This window comes from Callospermophilus lateralis, chromosome 19 (genome assembly GCF_048772815.1).
Source record: "Callospermophilus lateralis isolate mCalLat2 chromosome 19, mCalLat2.hap1, whole genome shotgun sequence".
Lineage (NCBI taxonomy): Eukaryota > Metazoa > Chordata > Mammalia > Rodentia > Sciuridae > Callospermophilus > Callospermophilus lateralis.
Window position 1 is genome coordinate 11,098,125 of NC_135323.1, and position 19,773 is coordinate 11,117,897.

Consider the following 19,773-nt stretch of genomic DNA (forward strand, 5'->3'; position numbering starts at 1 on the left):
ATATATAAATTATAGAACTCAACATCAAAAAATCAAATTACCCAATTAATATTAATAAATAATAAATGCTGGAGAGGATGTAGAGGAAAAAGAAACACTTTTGCACTATTGATAGTACTATAAATTAGTACAACCATTATGGAGATCAATATGGAGCTTCCTCAAAAGACTAGGCCTGGGGGGCTGGGGATGTGGCTCAAGCGGTAGCGCGCTCACCTGGCATGCGCGCAGCCCGGGTTCGATCCTCAGCACCACATACAAACAAAGATGTTGTACCTGCCGAAAAACGAAAAAATAAATATTAAGAAATTCATTCTCTCTCTCTCTCTCTCTCCCTCCACTCTCTCTTTAAAAAAAAAAAAAAAAAAAACTAGGCCTGGGACCAGCATATGACCCAGCTCTATCACTCGTCAGTATGTATCCTGAAGAATTAAAATCATCTCACTGCAGTGATACATGCATACCATGTTTATAGTAGCACAATTCACAGTAGCCAAATCATGCAACCAGCCTGGGTGTCCATCAGTGGATGAATAGATAATGAAAATGTGGTGTATATAGTGAAGTTTTATTCAGCCATAAATAAATTATGTCATTTGCAGCAAAATGGATGGAACTTGAGAACATTATTTTATCAAGCAAAGTAAGTTATTCAGAAGGACAAGGGTGGTATGTTTTCTCTTATACAGAAGCTAGATGGGAGGAAGGAAAAGAAAAGTGGGGGTTAGATCTCATGAAAATCAAAGGGAGCTCAATAGAGGAAAGGGACTAAAGGGTACAAGGATGAGAGGTAGGGGAGAAATGTTGGGAAGTGATGTTAGTCAAATTACGTTGTTAACACTGTGCATGTGTGAATATTTAACACCAGATCCATCATTATGTATAACTGTATTGTACCAATAGAAATAGTAGAAAAACAAAACCAAAGTAGGTCTTGCAAGAGCTGATAGTTGTGTGTGCTGGCAGCATTTCCTTGGGGTTACCTCACTGTTCAGCTGCATTTGGAATCTGTTGTCTTTTTCTAGTGTATTCTGAAGGAACATTACGAAGGTTGTCTATAGGTATCAGGCACAGATAATTGAAAAGGCATGATTTGGGTAGTATGCTGAACAGGATGTGTGAGGTGTGAAGAGTAATCATTCACTTGAGCTTACAGCTTATCCTTTTTTGCTCAGGTGATTGATGACGTGGTTCTGAAAGAATATGTGAGCGTCCAGAGCATAGAAAGAGATGTGTATGTTGATTTTGTTGAGGCTGATTGAGTGCATGTGTCACATTGCAGTTCATGTTGATTTTATTTAAGTATGTAGTGAAAGAAGCTTGGATTATAATATTTAGTATTGGCATAATATTAGAGTATGACACTTAAATTCCTTCACAATCCAGATCAGTTCATGGATCTGTACCATAATTGTGGGTTTTTAAAAAATATTTTCAGTTGTAGCTGGACACAATACTTTTATTTATTTATTTTTATGTGGTGCTGAGGATTGAACCCAGGGCCTCGCATATGCTAGGCAAGCATTCTACCACTGAGCCACAACCCCAGCCCCATTATTGTGTTTTAACAATTTATCATACAGATACTTCTAAAGTATATGTATCAGAGGAACTTCCAGCCCTCAGATGTATTTTGAATGCTTTCATTTTTTGTCTTTTGTGTTATAATGTAGGTGAATGCATCCCGGCAGGATATCGAAGATGCTGAGGAAATAGCAGCTCAAACTGGTGGTGCCACAGATTCCACAGAAGGATTGTTTAATATGGTCAGCATTTCTGTTAATGAGAACGGACATGGGAAGTTCACTGTTTCAGAATGTGGGAAGAGACAGCTAGTAGTGTCTCACTTTTTCAAGGGTTTAATTTAAAACAGTTAACATAATTTAGCAAAACTGAAAACAGTTCCTTCAGTGAGTAGTTTGTTACCACATGTTTACTGCCTGGGTTAATTGGTTTGTTTCCAAGGATTTGGATTTGGTGAAATAGGTTTCACATCCATCCATAAAATTTTTTCATTGTGTTACTGTGAACCACACACTGTGAGGGAGTAATAAATAGAAGAGCAGGAATCTGGGGTGGTGTTGAGGTGGGTTCAGGTCCTCTTGGGAAGTGTCAGGGATCAGGACAGGGTGAGGATGGGGCTCCGTGAGGCCAGGCTCTCCCGGGAAGTGTCTGCAGCTCATCCTGCCAATTGCTTTGAAGAGGAATTGCTCCTGGAGTTTGGTCCCAGCTTGACACCAGTATCTGACCCTTTCTGACCACTTATCAGTCAGTCAAGTATTGGTCCTCAGACATGGTCTTGGGCTACTTTTCTGCTGAAGAAGGGAAGTAGCTGTTAGTTTGGTAGACAACACTCTACCAGCATGAGGTGGATACCCTGATTTGGGAAAGCGGACCCAGATATTAGCACCAGAAGTATGAGTTGGGGGAGTCAGGTGTTTTCATGGCCAGTTCTTTGTGTTTGTTCCTGAGGCCTTGGGTTTCATCCCAACACCTAAATAAATAAATGGGATATAATCAGCAGTTGCTGCTCTGGATCTGGGCTTCTGTTTTTTGACTTGCATCCCTGACTGAGAGCCTATGCCTGGGAAGGTGCCTGCATTTTCTCTCTCAGGAAATAGTCGCTGTGAAGGTTTTCTAAGTAAAACCTTAATTTTTTAATGTCAATTTTTACTTCTAAGGATGAAGATGAAGAAACTCAACCTCAGACCAAGGCTGATCATCCAGAGCAGCTTGACCAGATGGTCCATCCTGTAGCTGAACGCTTGGACATCCTGCTGTCCATGCTGTTGTCCTACATCAAGGATGTCTGCTATGTGGACGGTAACCACTGTGATAATTTCCATAGCTAATGTACCTGGTTCTGTGCTGGGTGTTTTCCATACATTTTCTGTAGTAATAAGAAAAGTCTCTCAGGCTATCAGATAGGAAGGTTTTAGAGAGATCAGCTTACTTGCTAATGAATATAACATGGCTTGAAAATGGCGGGACTAGTATTAAGACTTAGTTATAGGGCTGCAGCTGTAGCTCAGTAGTACAGCACTTGCCTAGCATTATATAGGCGCTGGTTCAATTGTCAGCACTACATATAAGTAAATAAAATAATGGTCTATTTGCAACTAAAAATATTTATTAAAAAATGTTACATTTGGGCTGGGGTTGTGGCTTAGTGGTAGAGTGCTTGCCTAGCATGTGTGAGGTGCTGTGTTCGATCCTTAGCCCACATAAAAATAAATAAAATGAATGTATTGTGTCCAATTACAACTAAAAAAATATTTAAACAAAAAACTTATATTTATCTTTGGAGCCTGTGGTCTTTTTACTAATGTGTTAAAAGATGATATATGGAATTTGGTCAATTTTGGTCAGAGGTCAGACAGCACTCAAGTTGCTCAAGATGTGTGAGAATGGTGTAGTAGCTACCACAGTGTGATGCTTACATTACATTCTGAGTTTAGAGGGTCTTTGCTTGGTACCATTGTGCCAGGTTTTGGGACTGTACAGAACAAATCTTGTGTTGCTTACCCTTGTGAAACAGCCTGGAGATTTTGCCAATGAAGAACAATTTTTGTCCCTGCGTTTTGCTAACATTTAAGAATAAGCTTACTTAACTGTGCATAATCAGACTTTAATTAACTCTGCTACTAGTTTATTGCTGTTACTTTTTGGTACTGGGTATTGAACTCACTGGCACTCGACCACTGAGCCACATCCCCAGCCCTATTTTGTATTTTATTTAGAGTTAGGGTCTCACTGAGTTGCTTAGGGCCTCGCTTTTGCTGAGGCTAGTTTGAACTCACGATCCTCCTGCCTCAGCCTCCAGGACTGCTGGGATTACAGCTTTGCTCCACCATGCCTGGATTCAATGCTATATTTCTTATTGGTATCTTTTTAAAAAATATTTATTTATTTATTTTTAATTGTAGTTGGACTCAGTACCTTTATTTTTTATTAATTTTTATGTGGTACTGAGAATTGAACCCAGGGCCTCACATGCTAGGCGAGTGCTCTACTGCTGAGCCACAACCCGCCTCCCTTCCCTTTTAATTTGACAAATGAAACTGGTAACTTGAAAATAATTTTTATTCATGAAACTGAAATGCCAAATTCTCTTTGCAGGTAAGATTGATAACAACAAAACAAAGGATTTATATCGCGATCTTGTAACTATCTTTGACAAACTCCTCCTGCCTACTCATGCTTCCTGCCATGTACAGTTTTTCATGTTTTACCTCTGTAGCTTCAAATTGGTGAGTAAAAAAAGTCACTAACATTATTTTATTCTTGTCCACAATTTTTCCCTTTAAAATTGTGTACAGAAAGACCATGAGAGGTTTCTTTTCCTTGAGTGCAGTTTAATAGTACTTTTATTTATTTATTTATTTATTATTTTAAAAATATTTTTTAGTTGTAGATGGACACAATATCTTTATTTATTTTTATGTGGTGCTGAGGATTGAACCCAGTGCCTCACACATGCAAAGCAAGAGCTCTACCACTGAGCTACAGCCTCAGCCCTTACTAGTACTTTTAAATAAAATTGCATTCCCCTTTCAATATCTGGAAAGAAAAGGGAATTGGCTGCTGTCATCTTGAAGCTGTCATCCTTAGCTTGATCACTAGGTGGTGCCCTTCCCTTCAGTTCAGTCCGTTTTATTAAAATCTCATATGGGATATTGAATAACTATTTTCTTTATTCCCTCTTAGGATTGAGTCCTACCTACCTAGATCCAGCCAATTTTGTTTATGTGTGGGTGGAGGGGTGCTGTAATATTGTTCTCATAGCTACATGTATTGCTCATATAGCTACATCATATGCTCTAATAGCTGTATCTCCAGCTTTTATATTTTTTTATTTTGAGATAGGGTTTTACTAAGTTGCCTAGACTAGTCTTGCACTTTTGATTCTCCTGCCTTAGCCTCCCCAGTTGCTGGGATTATAGGCATACACTACCACACCTGGTTCCAATCAGCCAAACAGAATTTTTTAATCCAGAATTTTTTTGGCTCTCTTATTGGGAGGACAAAGGAAATGCAGGAGACTCTTATAGCTGCTTACAAGAGTGTAAAATATGTAAAAACTTTAAAAACAGTCTGTCCAAATCCGCCCAAATCTGAGTGTTGCTAACTTTAGAAAAGAACTATTTGCTATTTGGGAGAAGGTGGAGATTGTGCCCTTTGTTAAGCAGCTTAGTCAGTCTTGTTGTTGTTGTTGTTTATTTTATGTGGTGTTGAGGGTTGAACCCAGTGCCTCACACGTGCATGGCAAGCACTCTGCCACTGCGCTATAGTCCCAGCACTAGTCAGTCTTTTTTTCCAAAATTAGCATGATTAATCAAACACCAGCTGTACTTGAATCCTTACTTCTGTGTATGATTAAGTCAATGTGGGCAGAGAGACAGGAAGGGTACTTTGCACGCTCAGGAGGAATTCCCATGGGGAATCCCAGGGAGTGTGGATTATCACTGGTTTCCAGGTCTGGCTGAGCATTTTAGATTCACTTGAAGAGTTTTCACAGTGTGCAGATTCCAAAGCCCTGTCTCAAACCTACTGCATGTATACACTCAGAGTAGATCCCTTTTTCTTTCTTATTCGAGAGGTTGTTTGGCCTGGCCTTAATTACCTGGGTTCAAGTGATTTTCCTGCCTCAGCCTCCCAGGTAGCTGGGTTGATAGGCATGGTGCAACCAGCACATCAGACACTTCAGTGTTGATTTTGATGCTTAGCTAGGTGAGGGATCCATTAGATCAGTAACACCAGGGTGCTTTTTAAGCTGTGTTAAATAGCATTAGCTTAAAACTTAGGAACCAAGATCATTGTATTTACTATTTAGCAGTACAACTGAGATACCAGAACTTTCTTCCCACATTGGTGAAGTAAAAATCTGAGGATTGTGATAACCAAATTATATTAAGCATTTAAAAAAGATAAGGTCAACACCTTTTCTTTTTATAGGGATTTGCAGAAGCATTTTTGGAACATCTTTGGAAAAAATTGCAGGATCCAAATAATCCTGCCATCATCAGGCAAGCTGCTGGAAATTATATTGGGAGCTTTTTGGCAAGAGCTAAATTTATTCCTCTTATGTAAGTAACCTAATTTTCCATGTACTTTTTAATACCATGTTTTAAAAAAGATTATAGCATTGTCTTGAATCAAAAAAAAAAAGTCTGTTTTTTGGGGGGTCTATATTTAAAATGAATAAAATCTGTTTTCCCCATTCTGTTCAAGATGCTTATGTTTTCAAAAGGCAAATTTCAGAGTAAAGTGTCTTCTGTTTTAGATGGCAACCCCATATTGCAAGGCTTTTGTTATGGGTTTTGTGTGTGGTTGCGTTGGAACTCAGAAATCCATTTGTCTTCACGGGTAGCATAGTGCCATATACTATTTTCACTCTTGTAGGTTTGTCTTTTTTTTTTTTAGTACCGGGGATTGAACATAGGGGCACTGAGCCACATCCCCGACCCTTTCATTTTTTGTTCTGAGACAGGGTCTTACTAAGTTGCTTAGGGCATCAGTCAGCTGCTGAGGCTGGCTTTGAACTTGGGATCCTCCTACCTCAGCCTCCTGAGCTGCTAGAATTACAGGAGTGCGCCACAACACCGGTTTTTTATCATTTTCCATTTGTACTTCAACTCAGATTGTATCTGTTGAAGCTAAAGAAAAACCCTTTAGAAAGGCAATAGGAAGCCCTGGGAATGTAACTGAGCATGTGCTGAACCCTGTGTGACTCCCTGGGTTCAATCCCCAGCACCAAAAATAAAAGGCAATTGGGTGGGGCAGGGAGGAAAGGTTATACAAATACCTAACTAGGAGGCCAGTTTTTTTAAATAATCCATGAAAACATCCTTAGGCAAGGATGCTGCTAAAAATCTTTCCCCAACAAATTAAGAGCAATCTGGCTTAAATTGTTGATCTTAGGACTTAATCAGAATCCCATGGGCACCAGATTGTCTTCCTCTTATGAGATGTTGGTGCTTGAGCCAATTCTTTGGCTGTATCACCCCAGGGCCTGAGAGCACACCTAGAAGCCCTCTGAGTTAAGTAGGAGAAACTCTCTTCCATCCCTTCAGACGTGTTTAGGGCCTTGTTTCTCCTGGAGGGCGGCTACTGCTCTGCCTTGTGATTGGAGTGTTACCTTCCCACCCGTCCTTTATCTTCTGCTTCTCTCTGCACGTGGTGGTCTGTTTCCCCTGGTCCTGGGGATAGAACTGGGGATTTTATCATGCCAGGCAAGTGCTCTACCACTGACCTACGTCCCTGGCCTGTGGGAGGTAATGTACAGGAGTTTGTGACGTTTTCATGGTTTGTGATGAATGGCTATTGTGTGGTTTTTGTCAGTCTAGTTTTCTTTTGAAATAAGTAAAGTTGACTTGAACTTTTCTTCTCTCCAGTACTGTAAAGTCGTGCTTGGACCTTTTGGTTAACTGGCTGCACATATACCTAAATAACCAGGATTCAGGAACAAAGGCCTTTTGTGACGTTGCTCTCCATGGACCATTTTATTCAGCCTGCCAAGCTGTGTTCTACACTTTTGTTTTTAGACACAAGCAGCTTTTAAGTGGAAACCTGAAGGAAGGTCAGTGATGTGGGAATCGATGGTCTCAGACTGGATTTTCTTAGAAAACCAAATTTTGATTACTTAATTACTTAATCACTCTTTAGAATAATGATACTTTGCTTTTTGGAGATGTTGGTAAAAACTATGGGTTAGGAAAACTGCATGTGCACTCACATTGTTACAAATAATTTCAAGTTGCTCGAAGGACCCTAGAATCCCTTCAGTCTCCTTTTTTCTGTTAATGGACTCGAGGTTGAGACTCCTGCCTCGAAGACAGTGAAATGGGAAGTCATCTTCAGAATTGGGGCTGCTTGGGATGGGCCAGTGCCCTGTACAAAACTTCTGACACCCCATTTCCTTGTCTTCATAACAACCCAGTAAAGGGTGTGGCTTGCAAGTATGCATCATTGGCAGTAAATCAGTTTAGAATGTTTTGTTTATTTTCATGAAAAAGTTAAATAGTTTTGTAGCTATTTTCTTTAAACCAGGGCTTCTCAGTCTTGGCATAATCCTTCATTGCGGGGGTGGTCCTGTGCACTGTGTAGCAGTACCCCTTACCTCCACCTGTTGGGGTCAGTAGCAACTCCCTGCACACCCCCAGGATGACAGTTAAAATTACCTCTGGACACTGCACATGTCCTCTGGGCATAGTCTCCTTGGGTGGGAATCACCACTCGGCTGAAACTTGAATGTTGTTGTGTTTGTCATATGTCTACTTAGACCCTGCCTGTTTTTAAAAGGATGTAGGGGTTAAAATTAGTTGTGAACTAGTAGAAAGTTAGGGTTTATTACAAGGTAATCAAAATTTGGTTTTCTTTGTATAAATTTTTTTTTGTATAAATTTGTATAATTTTTTTTCTTTGCCAGGAATCTTGATTTGAGAGGAAATATTTCTTAAAAGCCATGATGTTATATTTATGTAATTTTTTTTTTTTTTTTTTGGTACTGGAGATTGAACTCAGGCACTTGACTGAGCCACATCCCCAGTCGTATTTTGTATTTTATTTGGAGACAGGGTCTCACCCAGTTGCTTAGTGCCTCACTGTTGCTGAGGCTGGCTTTGAACTCTTAATCCTCGTGCCCTCAGTCCCCAAGCTGCTGGGATTACAGGCATGCACCACCATGCTTGGTTTGTAATTTTTTTTTTTAACCAAAATATATGTTGAAAAAATTCTGTTGAGGACTGAGGCAAGAGGATTGCAAAATATATAGTGTTTACATATATTTTCTTAGGAGTTGTTATGGTTCAGATTTGGAATGTCCCACAAAGACTCGTGTTGAAGGCAGCAGTGTTCTGATGTGGGGCTTTTAGGAAATGACTGGATCACAAGGGCTCTGATCTTGTCACTGGATTAAGTTGCCTCAGCAACTTAGACTCTCTCAAAGTGAAAAATAATAAGGACTGGGGTTATAGCTCTGTGATAAAGCACCCCAGATTCAATAGGGGTTTATTACAAGGTAATCAAAATTTGGTTTTCTTTGTATAAATAAAAACCAGGAATCTTGATTTGAGAGAGTGGGAACAAACCAAAACAGAACAAAAAATTGGGCATGGTTGTACATGTCTGTAATCCCAGTTACTCAAGATGCTGAGACAGGAGGCTCACAGGTCTGAGGTTAGTCTGGACAACTTGGTGAGATGCCATCTCAAAGTGTGAAAGAGATTGAGCTCAGTGGTAGAGTGCCTCTGGATTCAATTCCTAGTACCACCAAAAGGTGAGGGGAGGCTCTTAGTCAGCTTTTCAGTGCTGAGAAAATACCTGAGAAAAACAACCTAAACCAGGAAAGATTTATTTTAGGTCGTGGTTTCAGTTCAAGGTTGGCTGGTTCCATTGCTTGGGGTTGAGGAGGTAGAACATCATGGTGGAAGGCATGGTGGAAGAAAGCAGCTTACTTCATGGTAGCTGAGGAGCAGAGAGAAACTGGGGACAATACATACCCTTCCAGGGCATGTCCCCAGTGACCTACTTCCACCAATTAGGCCCTACCATTCAAAGTTTCTACCACCTCCCAGTAGTCTGTACAGATTATGAATCCATCAGTGGATTAATCCAGTGACGAGATTAGAGCCCTTGTGATCCAGTCATTTCCTAAAACCCCCACATCAGAACATTGCTGCCTTCAACACATGAGCCTTTGTGGGACATTCCAGATCTGAACCATAATCAACTCCTAAGAAAATATATGTAAACACTAGTTGGTCTGCTTGCTTCTTAAATGCTACATGTGGAGTCTGAATTTTACTAAGCAGAAAGGTTTTTTGTTTTTCTTGAGATGAGGGTCTTGCTGTGTGGTACTCCCACCTCTGCCTCCTGAGTGGCTGGGACTGCAGGTATGTGCCACCACCTATAATTATACTAATTCCAAGTCAAAAGAAATACCAACAACTAAAGCATACTGAAAATGTTGTTCACCTTCACTGATAATTTAAGACATGCAATTGAAAATGAGGTTGCTGTTTTGTTTTGTTGCCCAACATGATTATAACTGCAGTCAGATCCCGAGGTCTTTTCCCTCCCTATGAACTCAGCACATGCTGAACTTACAAATATGGTAAGTCCAGATTGCCCTGTTATCTCAGCCCACTAGGAGCAGGTGCTTAAAACTGCTGTTCAGAAAAGCGGCCTCAGGCACGAATGGATGCTATCAATCTGGTGTGTTCTTTTGAGCCACACATTGTGAGGCCGTCTACCTTTATTTCTGCAAATAACTAACTTGTTGAGATTGTTTTTTCTTGAGTGCTGCAGATTGAACCCAGGGCCTTGTTCATGCGAAGCACATGCTCTACCACTGAGCATGTGTGATGATTTGAGCTGTTAAAGTTAGTTCAGATTTTCTGTTATATTTGTATCTTAAATTTCTTTTTTTTTAAATCAAAGGTTTGAGGTATCTTCAAAGTCTCAATTTTGAACGTATAGTAATGAGTCAGCTAAACCCTCTGAAGATTTGCCTGCCATCAGTGGTTAACTTTTTTGCAGCCATTACAAAGTAAGTTAATTGCACTCTCTTTTATGAAATCATTTAACAATAAATGTATAAGATTGACACAAGGTATGAGAATCAAATTTATGTTCATATTAGTATTGTAAATTCTATTATATTTCTCAGAATTAGTAACAATAAAACATTCCAAAAACAACAGCCCAGCTCTTGCAGGAAATATTGCATTGTAGCTATTGTTTTTCTATTTTGGTGCCATTGGTAGTTGGTACTACTTTTTATGCAGAGATAAACTCCACAGAAACATAGGCTTTTTTTTTTTTTTGTACTGGGGATTGCACTCAGGGGCACTCAGCCACTAAGCCACATCCCCAGTCCTATTTTGTATTTTATTTAGAGACAGGGTCTCACTGAGTTGCTTAGCACCTCACTGTTGCTAATGCTGGCTTTGAACTCGTGATCCTCCTGCCTCAGCCTCCTGAGCCACTGGGATTACAGGTGTGCACCACTACACCTAACAGCATAGGCATTTTGAAGTAATTAATGAAACCAGTAAGCAGAGAGGTACAAACCAAAGATGTCTGGTAGAGTGACAGCTGGAATAGTAATAAAAATAAACTGAACACAAGGTAAGTGTCCAGAAAAAGGAGGTGACTGTGTGAGAAAAGCACCTGCTGTCTCAGGCCTAGTCACTGTGGCATCTCTGACTGTTTGCCAGACAAAGGTCCACGTACTTTACATAGGACTCATTTAGTCCTCCCATAACGCCCTGTGACTGTCTCACTAGCCCCCGTTTGTAACTGGAGAGATGGGGGCATGGGGTAAATTCCTTGCCTGAAGTCATGTATCTAGATTGTGGAGCTGGATGTCAGTGCAAGCTGTGGGGCTCAGTGGCAGAGTGCTTACCTAACGTGTGTAAAGCCCTGGTTTCATCCCCAGGACCAAAAAGAAAGAAAGAAAATAATATGCAGGAAGCCTGTCTCCTCTGTCCACTCACTAAGTGACTCTGCTTCTGGGAGGAAGTGATTCAGACTTTTGGAATCTAGTGGGGGTATTCAGGCAGGGTGGAAGCTGAAAGTCTTCAACAGTGAGGACTCTTCTCTTGTCATTCCTCAGCCTCCTTCAAGGTCTCTTCTCTCCCCTGAGATGGCAAACTGGTAGTGGGACTGGAGTGTGGCTGGTGGCAGAGTGCTCCATCCCCAGCACCACACACACACACAAACACAGTGAAGATTTAGAAAAGGAATAAAAAACCCAATTAGTAATAGCATTGAAAGGTTTCTGCACATTGCTGAAGACAGGAAGCAGCTGGAAGGGTGTGGACTGAGGAAGTAAAGCAGAGGCAGCAGTCTCTGGAATGTTCTTGAGGTGGGGGCAGAGGGCTGCAGCTGATGGTGCAGCTGGTCAGAAGCTCTGGGTTTGGGGTTGGCACATGCAGCAAGGGTCAGGGGCAAGTGAACGTGAGCCTGAGAGCAGGGGTTGAAATACAGGCCATGTCTGGGAGTCTGCACTGGTCCACAGCTGTCAAGAGATTTCAGCTGCTGTTCTGGTGATTGCTTTTTTATCAAGTTTTTATTGAGATTTGTTAGTTTTTCAGTATTGGGAGTGACATAGGAACATTGTTGCATGTGTGTCCTGGTGTATGTGCTCATAGTCCTTGTCACACACCCCAAAATGTGGTGGCTGGGTCCAGGAGGGACAGAAGTCACCAAGTAGGGAGTGGAAGGTTATCCGTGGCTGATGGAATAGAAATAGGAGTGTGCTGCTTAAAGTCGCAGTGGCGCCCAGGAACCTGGGGTTATCTGAGTGAGCGCTGCGGGTGACAGGTGGGAGTAGAGTGGCCACAGTGAGCTAAGCCCGCCCTGGAGGAATGGCACGGATGCTAAGTCACTTAGAGATAACTTCTAGAAAAACTGACAGCGAATGGGCTTGTTTTTCTGTTACCAGGTGGTTCTGTCTGTCCTCACTGTGCCTGTGCCCCTCTTACCAGTTTCTGAGACCATGACTCAATCCCATGGCCATCCCTCTTTCAGTCAAGCCAGCTCTGTCTCTTCATTGCCAACTACTTTTCCTCAATGTACTGGAATCCCTCTTCAACAACCCTCTGATTTTTTTTTGCCTTTTGATACTAGGGATTGAACCTAGGGACACTTGACCTCTGAGCTATGCCCAGTACTTTTTATTTTAAAATTTGAGGTAGAATGTCACTTTGTTGCCATAGGTCTACCTGAATTGCTCAGACCAGCCTTGAACTTAGTGATCCTCCTGCCTCAGCCTCCCATGTGACTGGGGATTACAGATGTGCACCCCTTCACCCACAAATCCTCTTAGTTCTGTGCTACCAGGCCCAGCTTCAGTTCTTTCAAAATAATAGAAATAAAGGCTTTTATCTAATGTAATTAATTATGTAAACTAATTATATGAACTGTTTGCTTGCCAAATCTAGTACTACCTGTTAATCTAATCCCAACTAATCATTGTAAGTGATGTTTACTATTGTCTCTTCCTTAGCATATGTGTCAATAATAGGCCCGAGAGCTGTATTCTAAAAGTATTATTATTATTTTTATTATACTTGTTCTGTTCTGCATCTTGCTCTGGTCATTTTAATGGTCACACTCATCACATCTATGCAAGAGTAATTCTAGCATGTCAGTGGTCTCTGGTTTTGTTGTTCACAGTAAATACCAGCTAGTTTTCTGCTACACTATCATTGAGAGGAACAATCGCCAGATGCTACCAATTATTAGAAGCACAGCTGGAGGGGACTCAGTGCAAACCTGCACAAACCCACTTGATACCTTCTTCCCCTTCGATCCTTGTGTGCTTAAGAGGTAAGTTCTCTCAAACAGAGACACTGGCAGTGGTGAATTTAAATGTTAGAGATGTTTGCTTTTCCCAAGGGTAGGATTTAGGGTTGCTTTGTCATTAGATGGCCCGATTTGGGTGTTAGGCTTCAGGGTCGATTTACACATGTTCCACAGGCCCAAAGTAGAGAATGTCTGGAGTGTTGGAGGGTTTCACAGGCTTACCAGTGTCTGTAGCTCTTCACCTTGGTAGGGGCCCAGATGTAGACAGAGCCCAGGGGCTTTTTGTTTGTATTTTTTAAGAAAACTGGTTAAGGGACTGGGGATCCCTTCCTGGATGAGATGCCAGGAAGGGAGGGGCTGCCTTTTCCTGGTTCATCTCTTCTGCTGACTGCTTCCTTCCTCCAGAGACCACAGCTCATACTGCTGCTCAGGACAGAAGCCAAGTGGTGTGTCTAGATGGGCTGTTCTGGAAATCCCAGCCAGCCTTCACTTTGCGTTTGGATAAGGAAGCAAGACTTTTGCTTATTAAATAGTCCTAACTAGCAGTATGACCATCTGGAATTGTTTGGCCCCCCAAGTCTTGGTTGACTACAATCAGATTAGTTGGTTTTCCTACTTGGTTTTCAGGTTACTATAGGAATCTAAAAAAGAATTTCAGAATATTATAGTTTTGTTTTCATTTAGAGTTACTAAAACAATTTTCCAGGGCTGGGTTGTGGCTCAAGTGCCAGAGTGCTCACCTAGCATGTGGAGGCACTGGGTTCGATCCTCAGCACCATGTAAAAGTAAAATCAAGATATTATATCCACCTAAAACTAAAAAGTAGGTAATTATTAAAAAAAAAAAATTGTCCGTATGGTTTAGAAACAATTTCACTTGAAATATAAGAAATAAGAGGTATAAAATTCCGTATGTATGTATGAAGTTTAATATTATTTGAGCTATAATCTTTACTTCTTGGTTTTGGGGACTAGATCTTGTGAGAAAATGGCAGAACATCTTTTGACTTTTGCTAAAGTATTTAACTGGACTTTGGTGTGTGATCCTTATTAACAGATCAAAGAAATTCATTGATCCTATTTATCAGATATGGGAAGACATTAGTACTGAGGAGCTTCAGGAGCTTAAGAAACCCATTAGAAAGGTGAGTGTATGATACGGCACTCTTTCTGGGAATTTCCTTTGTGGTTATGGTCATAGTCACATGGTAAACAGCAGTTTACACTTTACAAACACTACATTTGTTTTCATTCTGCCTTTATAAAAGTTCCAGGCCCAGGTTATGTTCTTCTGTAAAGAGAGTTGGTTTCTTGACCAGATACTTCCATACACTAACTTTGAGAAGTAGTTAATGAAAATTAGCTGAATTGATTTAAATCTTTACCACTCACTTAGCTATTACCAGTGAGTAAGAATTTGCAATTGCCATGTTTTGAAATGATGCCAGAGGTTTATATTAATTGTGTGGACCTTGGTGAATGTGGGCTGACAATGCTAATCTGGAACACGTCCTCCAGTAACCATTAGGGGGAGCTGGTCAATTAATGCCAGACAAGAACACAGGTATTTAACAAGTAAAAAATAATGTCACTGTCTTTGCAGCACATTTATTTCCATTAAAGACTGCTTTAATGTACCTATCTCCCTTTGTAAAATTAATTATTTATTTTTGTCATGCTGGGGATTGAATCCAGGGCCTGCTGCATGTTGGGCAGGCTCTTGACCACTGAGCTATAACCCATTTTTAGCCCATTTTCTTTTTTTATGAGTAATCATTGGAAAGCTTATTTTATTTATTTTTTCTTTATAGTTTGCAGTTGGGGGGTGGATCATTCATTCACATTGTGTTGTCTGTGACACTGAGCAAGAATATCATGTCCTATTCCCCTGTCCTCATTGAGTGTAAAATGTTTGAAAGTCAACTTTAGACAAATAATTACAACATGTTCTGAGTACTTATGAGGGTAGTTTTTAATAAAGAAGTGTGCATCAGAGGAATCTTTTGGAATTATTTATCTTCATCCTTATAGAAATAGCACATTCCTGAGAAAGCAGTTTGTTCTCTCTCTCCCTCCCTCCCTCCTCTCTCCCTCCCTCCTCCTTCCCTCTCTCCTCTCTCCCTCCCTCCTTGACTCGGGGTCTTGCCATGTTGTACAGGCTCGTCTCTAATTCCTGACTTAAGCCCTCCTTCTGCCTCAGTACCCAAGTAGCTGGGGCTACAGGTGCATGACATTGAACCTGGTAGGAAAGGAATTCTTTTTTTTTTTTTTTTTTTTAAGAGAGAGAATTTTTTTTTTTTTTAGTTTTCGGTGGACACAACATCTTTGTTTGTATGTGGTGCTGAGGATTGAACCCCGGGCTGCACGAATGCCAGGCGAGCGCGCTACCGCTTGAGCCACATCCCAAGCCTGGAAAGGAATTCTTGAAAGCTTGTCAGGGCCCCATTGGTGATCTTACTGATGGTGTGTTTTTCACATAGGAGATGGAGGAAGATGAAGATGATGATTTTTTGAAAGGTGAAGTGCCCCAGAATGATGCTGTGATTGGGATCACACCAAGCTCCCTTGATGCCCATTTCCGAAGTCCTTCTAGTAGCGTGGGCTCCCCTCCTGTGCTGTACATGCCAGGCCAGTCCCCTGTCACCTCAAGGATTTGCGATTAAGCTGCACTGCCTTCCCATGGTGTCCTCTGTGCCCAGGCTTATCGCAGGGGGTCACCTTGGCTGGAGCACACGCTGCAGGATGGCACTTTGATTCCAGACTTCATTCATCATCTGAACAGAGGTGGCAGGTTCTGTTCGCTGTCTTCACAGATGAAAGGAAAAGAATATCATGTGCAATATTTTACAGAGGGGTTGATGATAAACGGTGGAGACTGCTCATTAGTGTAATGTGTACATTTTTGGGGTACTGCAGCTTTTTGATGTAATTGTTGTGTAATTTTGTATTGGCCACAACCTGTTTTAACCAATAATTTCTTCACTTAAGTTTTTCTGAGGACTGCAGCCACGGGACTTCACTGGCTGTGCTGTTCACTTCCTTGTCATTGTGTTGTTGAGTGGGGTCAGAGGAGACAGACAAAAAATGAGCGGTGCCAGAGTTGGGCTGGAATACTGAGTTGAGCTGCCACCACAGGAGATCTCCAGGGACATCGGAGACCCATAATGGCTAGGAGTGGGTTTAGAAAAACAGAATCAGACATCATACTTGTGCAGTGCAGAAATGGATTTGAGAGGAAAATGGAGGTTCAGGTAAGTATACAGTTCATGTTGACTGAAAGTGGCTTTGCTTTTTGTGAAGCACAGCATGGTATTTTACCCTTTGACTCCCCAGTGTCCCTTCTGTAGCAGTTACACTGAGCTAGTTGTGACCAGCATCAGTCGGTTATTTTAGAGCTTTTTTTTTTTTTTTTGGTCCAAATAGGAAAAAGGTTTTTCAGTGATTTTTTTTTTTTTTTTTTTTGGAGTGGTTTGCTAGCTAGACTGAGTAGTAGACGGAGGTTACTCCTGCAGAACCCACTGCAGCTGCACTTACCCTGTGTTCAGCCTCGGGGAAGCCCTTCCTTAGAAACCTCTTTTTATATTTTTATAACTAAACCCTGAGAGGGAGTCTAAGACAGCCTTGCCTTGTGACAAACTTGTGCAAGCACCGCCAGGGTTGTTCAAAGCTCAAGTATATTTTCCCATTGTTCCTTAAATGTATATTTCTTTGTGTAATTGTGCAGATGGTCATTTTTAAGCATATTTATTTTTCTGCTACTTCTATTTATTTAAAGGCCAACAATATTTTCTTGATTACAACATTTTGTAACTAAATACTTCCTTTTTTCTAGGGCTTTCTATGCTCTTGTATAATTACATTGATGGCAATGTAGAGTTTGAATTTCTGTCTGTAAATATATTTTTAGAGAAGATTTTTATTGCTTTAAAAAGTTTTGGATATTGGTGATTTTCTTTTGGTGACTTGGTGGAAAATCATTTGAGAACCTTAAGGTTCTCTGTTTTTAAACTGCTGACAAGAAGGTAGATTTTTGTATACTGGATAAAATGAGTAAATAAAATTGTATTCACAGAAATTTATGGGAATTGGGGTCCTAGTGGTTTGGGAAGTAGTTATAATCTAGTAGGATATATTTACAGATATAAGTCTTGCTAAATGTCAAAGGGGTTTGAGAAGTCCATTGTGAAAATAAAACAATTACATGGTTAATTTTGAACTTTCATTCTTATGTCAATAAAGGGGAGGGTACCTTAATTAAAAGACTTCTCACATACGTTTTGATGTTTGTGTACATTTGTTTATAATAACTGATGTGTTGAAACATTTTTTTTTTTTTGCACTGAAAAATTGCTCCTGAGACCTCACTTTTTTTTTTTCTTTCTTTTTTCTTCTACTGGGGATTGAATCTAGAGGTGCAGCCACATCCCCAGCCCTGCTGTTACTTGTTTGTTTGATTTTTGAGACAGGGTCTAAGATGCTAAGGGCCTTGCTTAGTTGCTGAGGTTGGAACTGAACTTGCAGCCTCCTGCCGCAGCCTCCCAAGCCACTGGGATTAAAGGTGTGAACCACTGTGCCCAGCAAGACCTCATATTAAAGAGAAAAATAATTGCCATTATGATTGGGAGAGTTCAGAAATAAACTGCACGTCCTAGTGAGGATGGCTTCCAGGTGCATAAGCATCAGTGGCTCTCTTGGGCACGCACAGCCGAGAGTGACAGGCTTGAGCAGGTCCAATGAAGCACTTTGACATGTTACATGTAGCTGGTGTGAATGGACTTGAGACTATTATAAACTGTCATGTTGACCTGACTTCCCTTTCTAACCAGCCATTTGGCTTTAGCAAGTTACCTAGCCTATCTCCAAGCTTCATGTTTAATAGGCTGTAAAGTAGGAATAGCTCAGGCCTGGCATGGTGGCTAGTGCCTGTCTTCCCAGCACTTGTGTGTCTGAGATGGGAGGATGGACTCAAGAGCAAATGTCCAGACCAGCCTGGACAACAGAGCAAGATCCTCTAAAAACAGAAAGGGACTAACTGATGACTGCTTTATGGTTGATGCATGTGAAAGTTAATCATAGGTGTTGTGGCTGTCTCATGAAGAAGTACTTAAGTATGAGGCTCTTAACGGAAAGGTCTTTTCAGGGCAAAGATGACTTCCATTTCTTCATGTCACTTCTGTGGTACCAACTTAAAAAAGATCAGGATGGGCCAGAGTCTCCCTCTGCCAGGCATGCTTATAATGGTGGTTCTTAACTCTGCTTAGGCCCTAGTTTGCCCTCGGGAGCTTTGAAAAACTATTAGATTCAGGCAAATCCCACAAAGCATTGTCTGCAATTCCAAAATGCCTCACCTCCCCTGGTCCTTGCAATGGAATCAGGATGTCACATATGCTAGGCAGATGCTCTACCACTAAGCTATATTCCGCAGACGCTATCTTATTTTTTAAGATAGTGTCTAAAGTTGCTCAGGCTGCCCTTGAACTTGTGATCCTCCTCCCTGCACTTCCCAACTAGCTGAGATTATAGGTCTGCCACTGGCCTGGCCCAAATGTCTCACTTTTCTTGTCTTCACTTTCCAATTCTGTAGTAAGTTATCACCAAGTTTTAAATTATTTTTTATCTGTATGGTGTTTTTTAATTGATGCATTATACATTATACTTAAACATAATGGTGGGATTCGTTACATATTTGTATATGCACGTGATATAACAATTTGGCCAATATCACTCCCTTGTATTTCCCCTTTCCCTATACTTTGCAATTCTGATAGTTATTTTCATTGTTTTTTTTTCCTTTATTTTTTTATTTTTTACACTTGACCCCAGAGGTACTAGTCTCCAGTCCTTTTTATGTTTTATTTTGAAACAGGGTCTAAGTTGTTTTGAGCTTTGCCAAATTGCTGAAGTTGGCCTCGAACTTGCAATTCTCCTGCCTCAGCCTCCTGGGATTACAGGGGCGCACTACCATACCTGGCTTCTTTATTTACTGCATGCTGGGTTACACTTTATGATTCCTATCCTACAGATGAAGAAGCCAGTTCAAAGAAGTATCTTGCTCAAAGTTACACTGCTGCTATTTGGTTACGTTAGATTCAGATCTTCATTTTAACCCAAAGCTTTCCACTTGGGGGTTTAATTTTACCTGCAATACAACAATTGCAGCAAGCCCTACTATTTAGGACTATATTAAGATGATAGAACTGGCTTTGAAATCACGCAAAGCCGCCTTTAACCTTAGCTCAACCACTTATTATTTGTATGGCTTAGGGCTAATGCTATCTGTCAGAAGGCAGGTGTTGATGGTAAATGAGAAGTACAGGTGATTCACAGAGAAGTGCTTGTCCGAAAGGGAGAAGCGGTTCTGGGTAAGAAGTTGGGTAAGCTGGGGATGGGGCTGTCTCCTACCCGCATTTGTTTAAATTTTAGGGTCTTCGTTGAAGGGGCTTGGAAACTGAGTGGGAGGTGC

At 40.9% G+C, this 19,773-nt stretch overlaps 1 protein-coding gene across 3 annotated transcripts in view; it reads left to right on the plus strand.

Annotated features, from left to right (window-relative positions):
* Rrn3 (RNA polymerase I transcription factor RRN3) overlaps nt 1-17,583 on the plus strand; it is a 34,377-nt gene extending 16,794 nt beyond the window's left edge. For 2 of the 3 annotated variants that reach the window (XM_076840407.2, XM_076840408.2), the window contains exons 10-18: nt 1,674-1,766; nt 2,682-2,823; nt 4,120-4,250; nt 5,956-6,086; nt 7,395-7,579; nt 10,441-10,549; nt 13,183-13,335; nt 14,368-14,455; nt 15,791-17,583. In XM_076840407.2, coding sequence (XP_076696522.1) covers nt 1,674-1,766; nt 2,682-2,823; nt 4,120-4,250; nt 5,956-6,086; nt 7,395-7,579; nt 10,441-10,549; nt 13,183-13,335; nt 14,368-14,455; nt 15,791-15,973 — 1,215 coding nt within the window. In that variant the 3' untranslated portion in view covers nt 15,974-17,583. The other variant, XM_076840409.1, reaches the window with a different exon arrangement.
* Nucleotides 17,584-19,773: the final 2,190 nt, after the last annotated feature.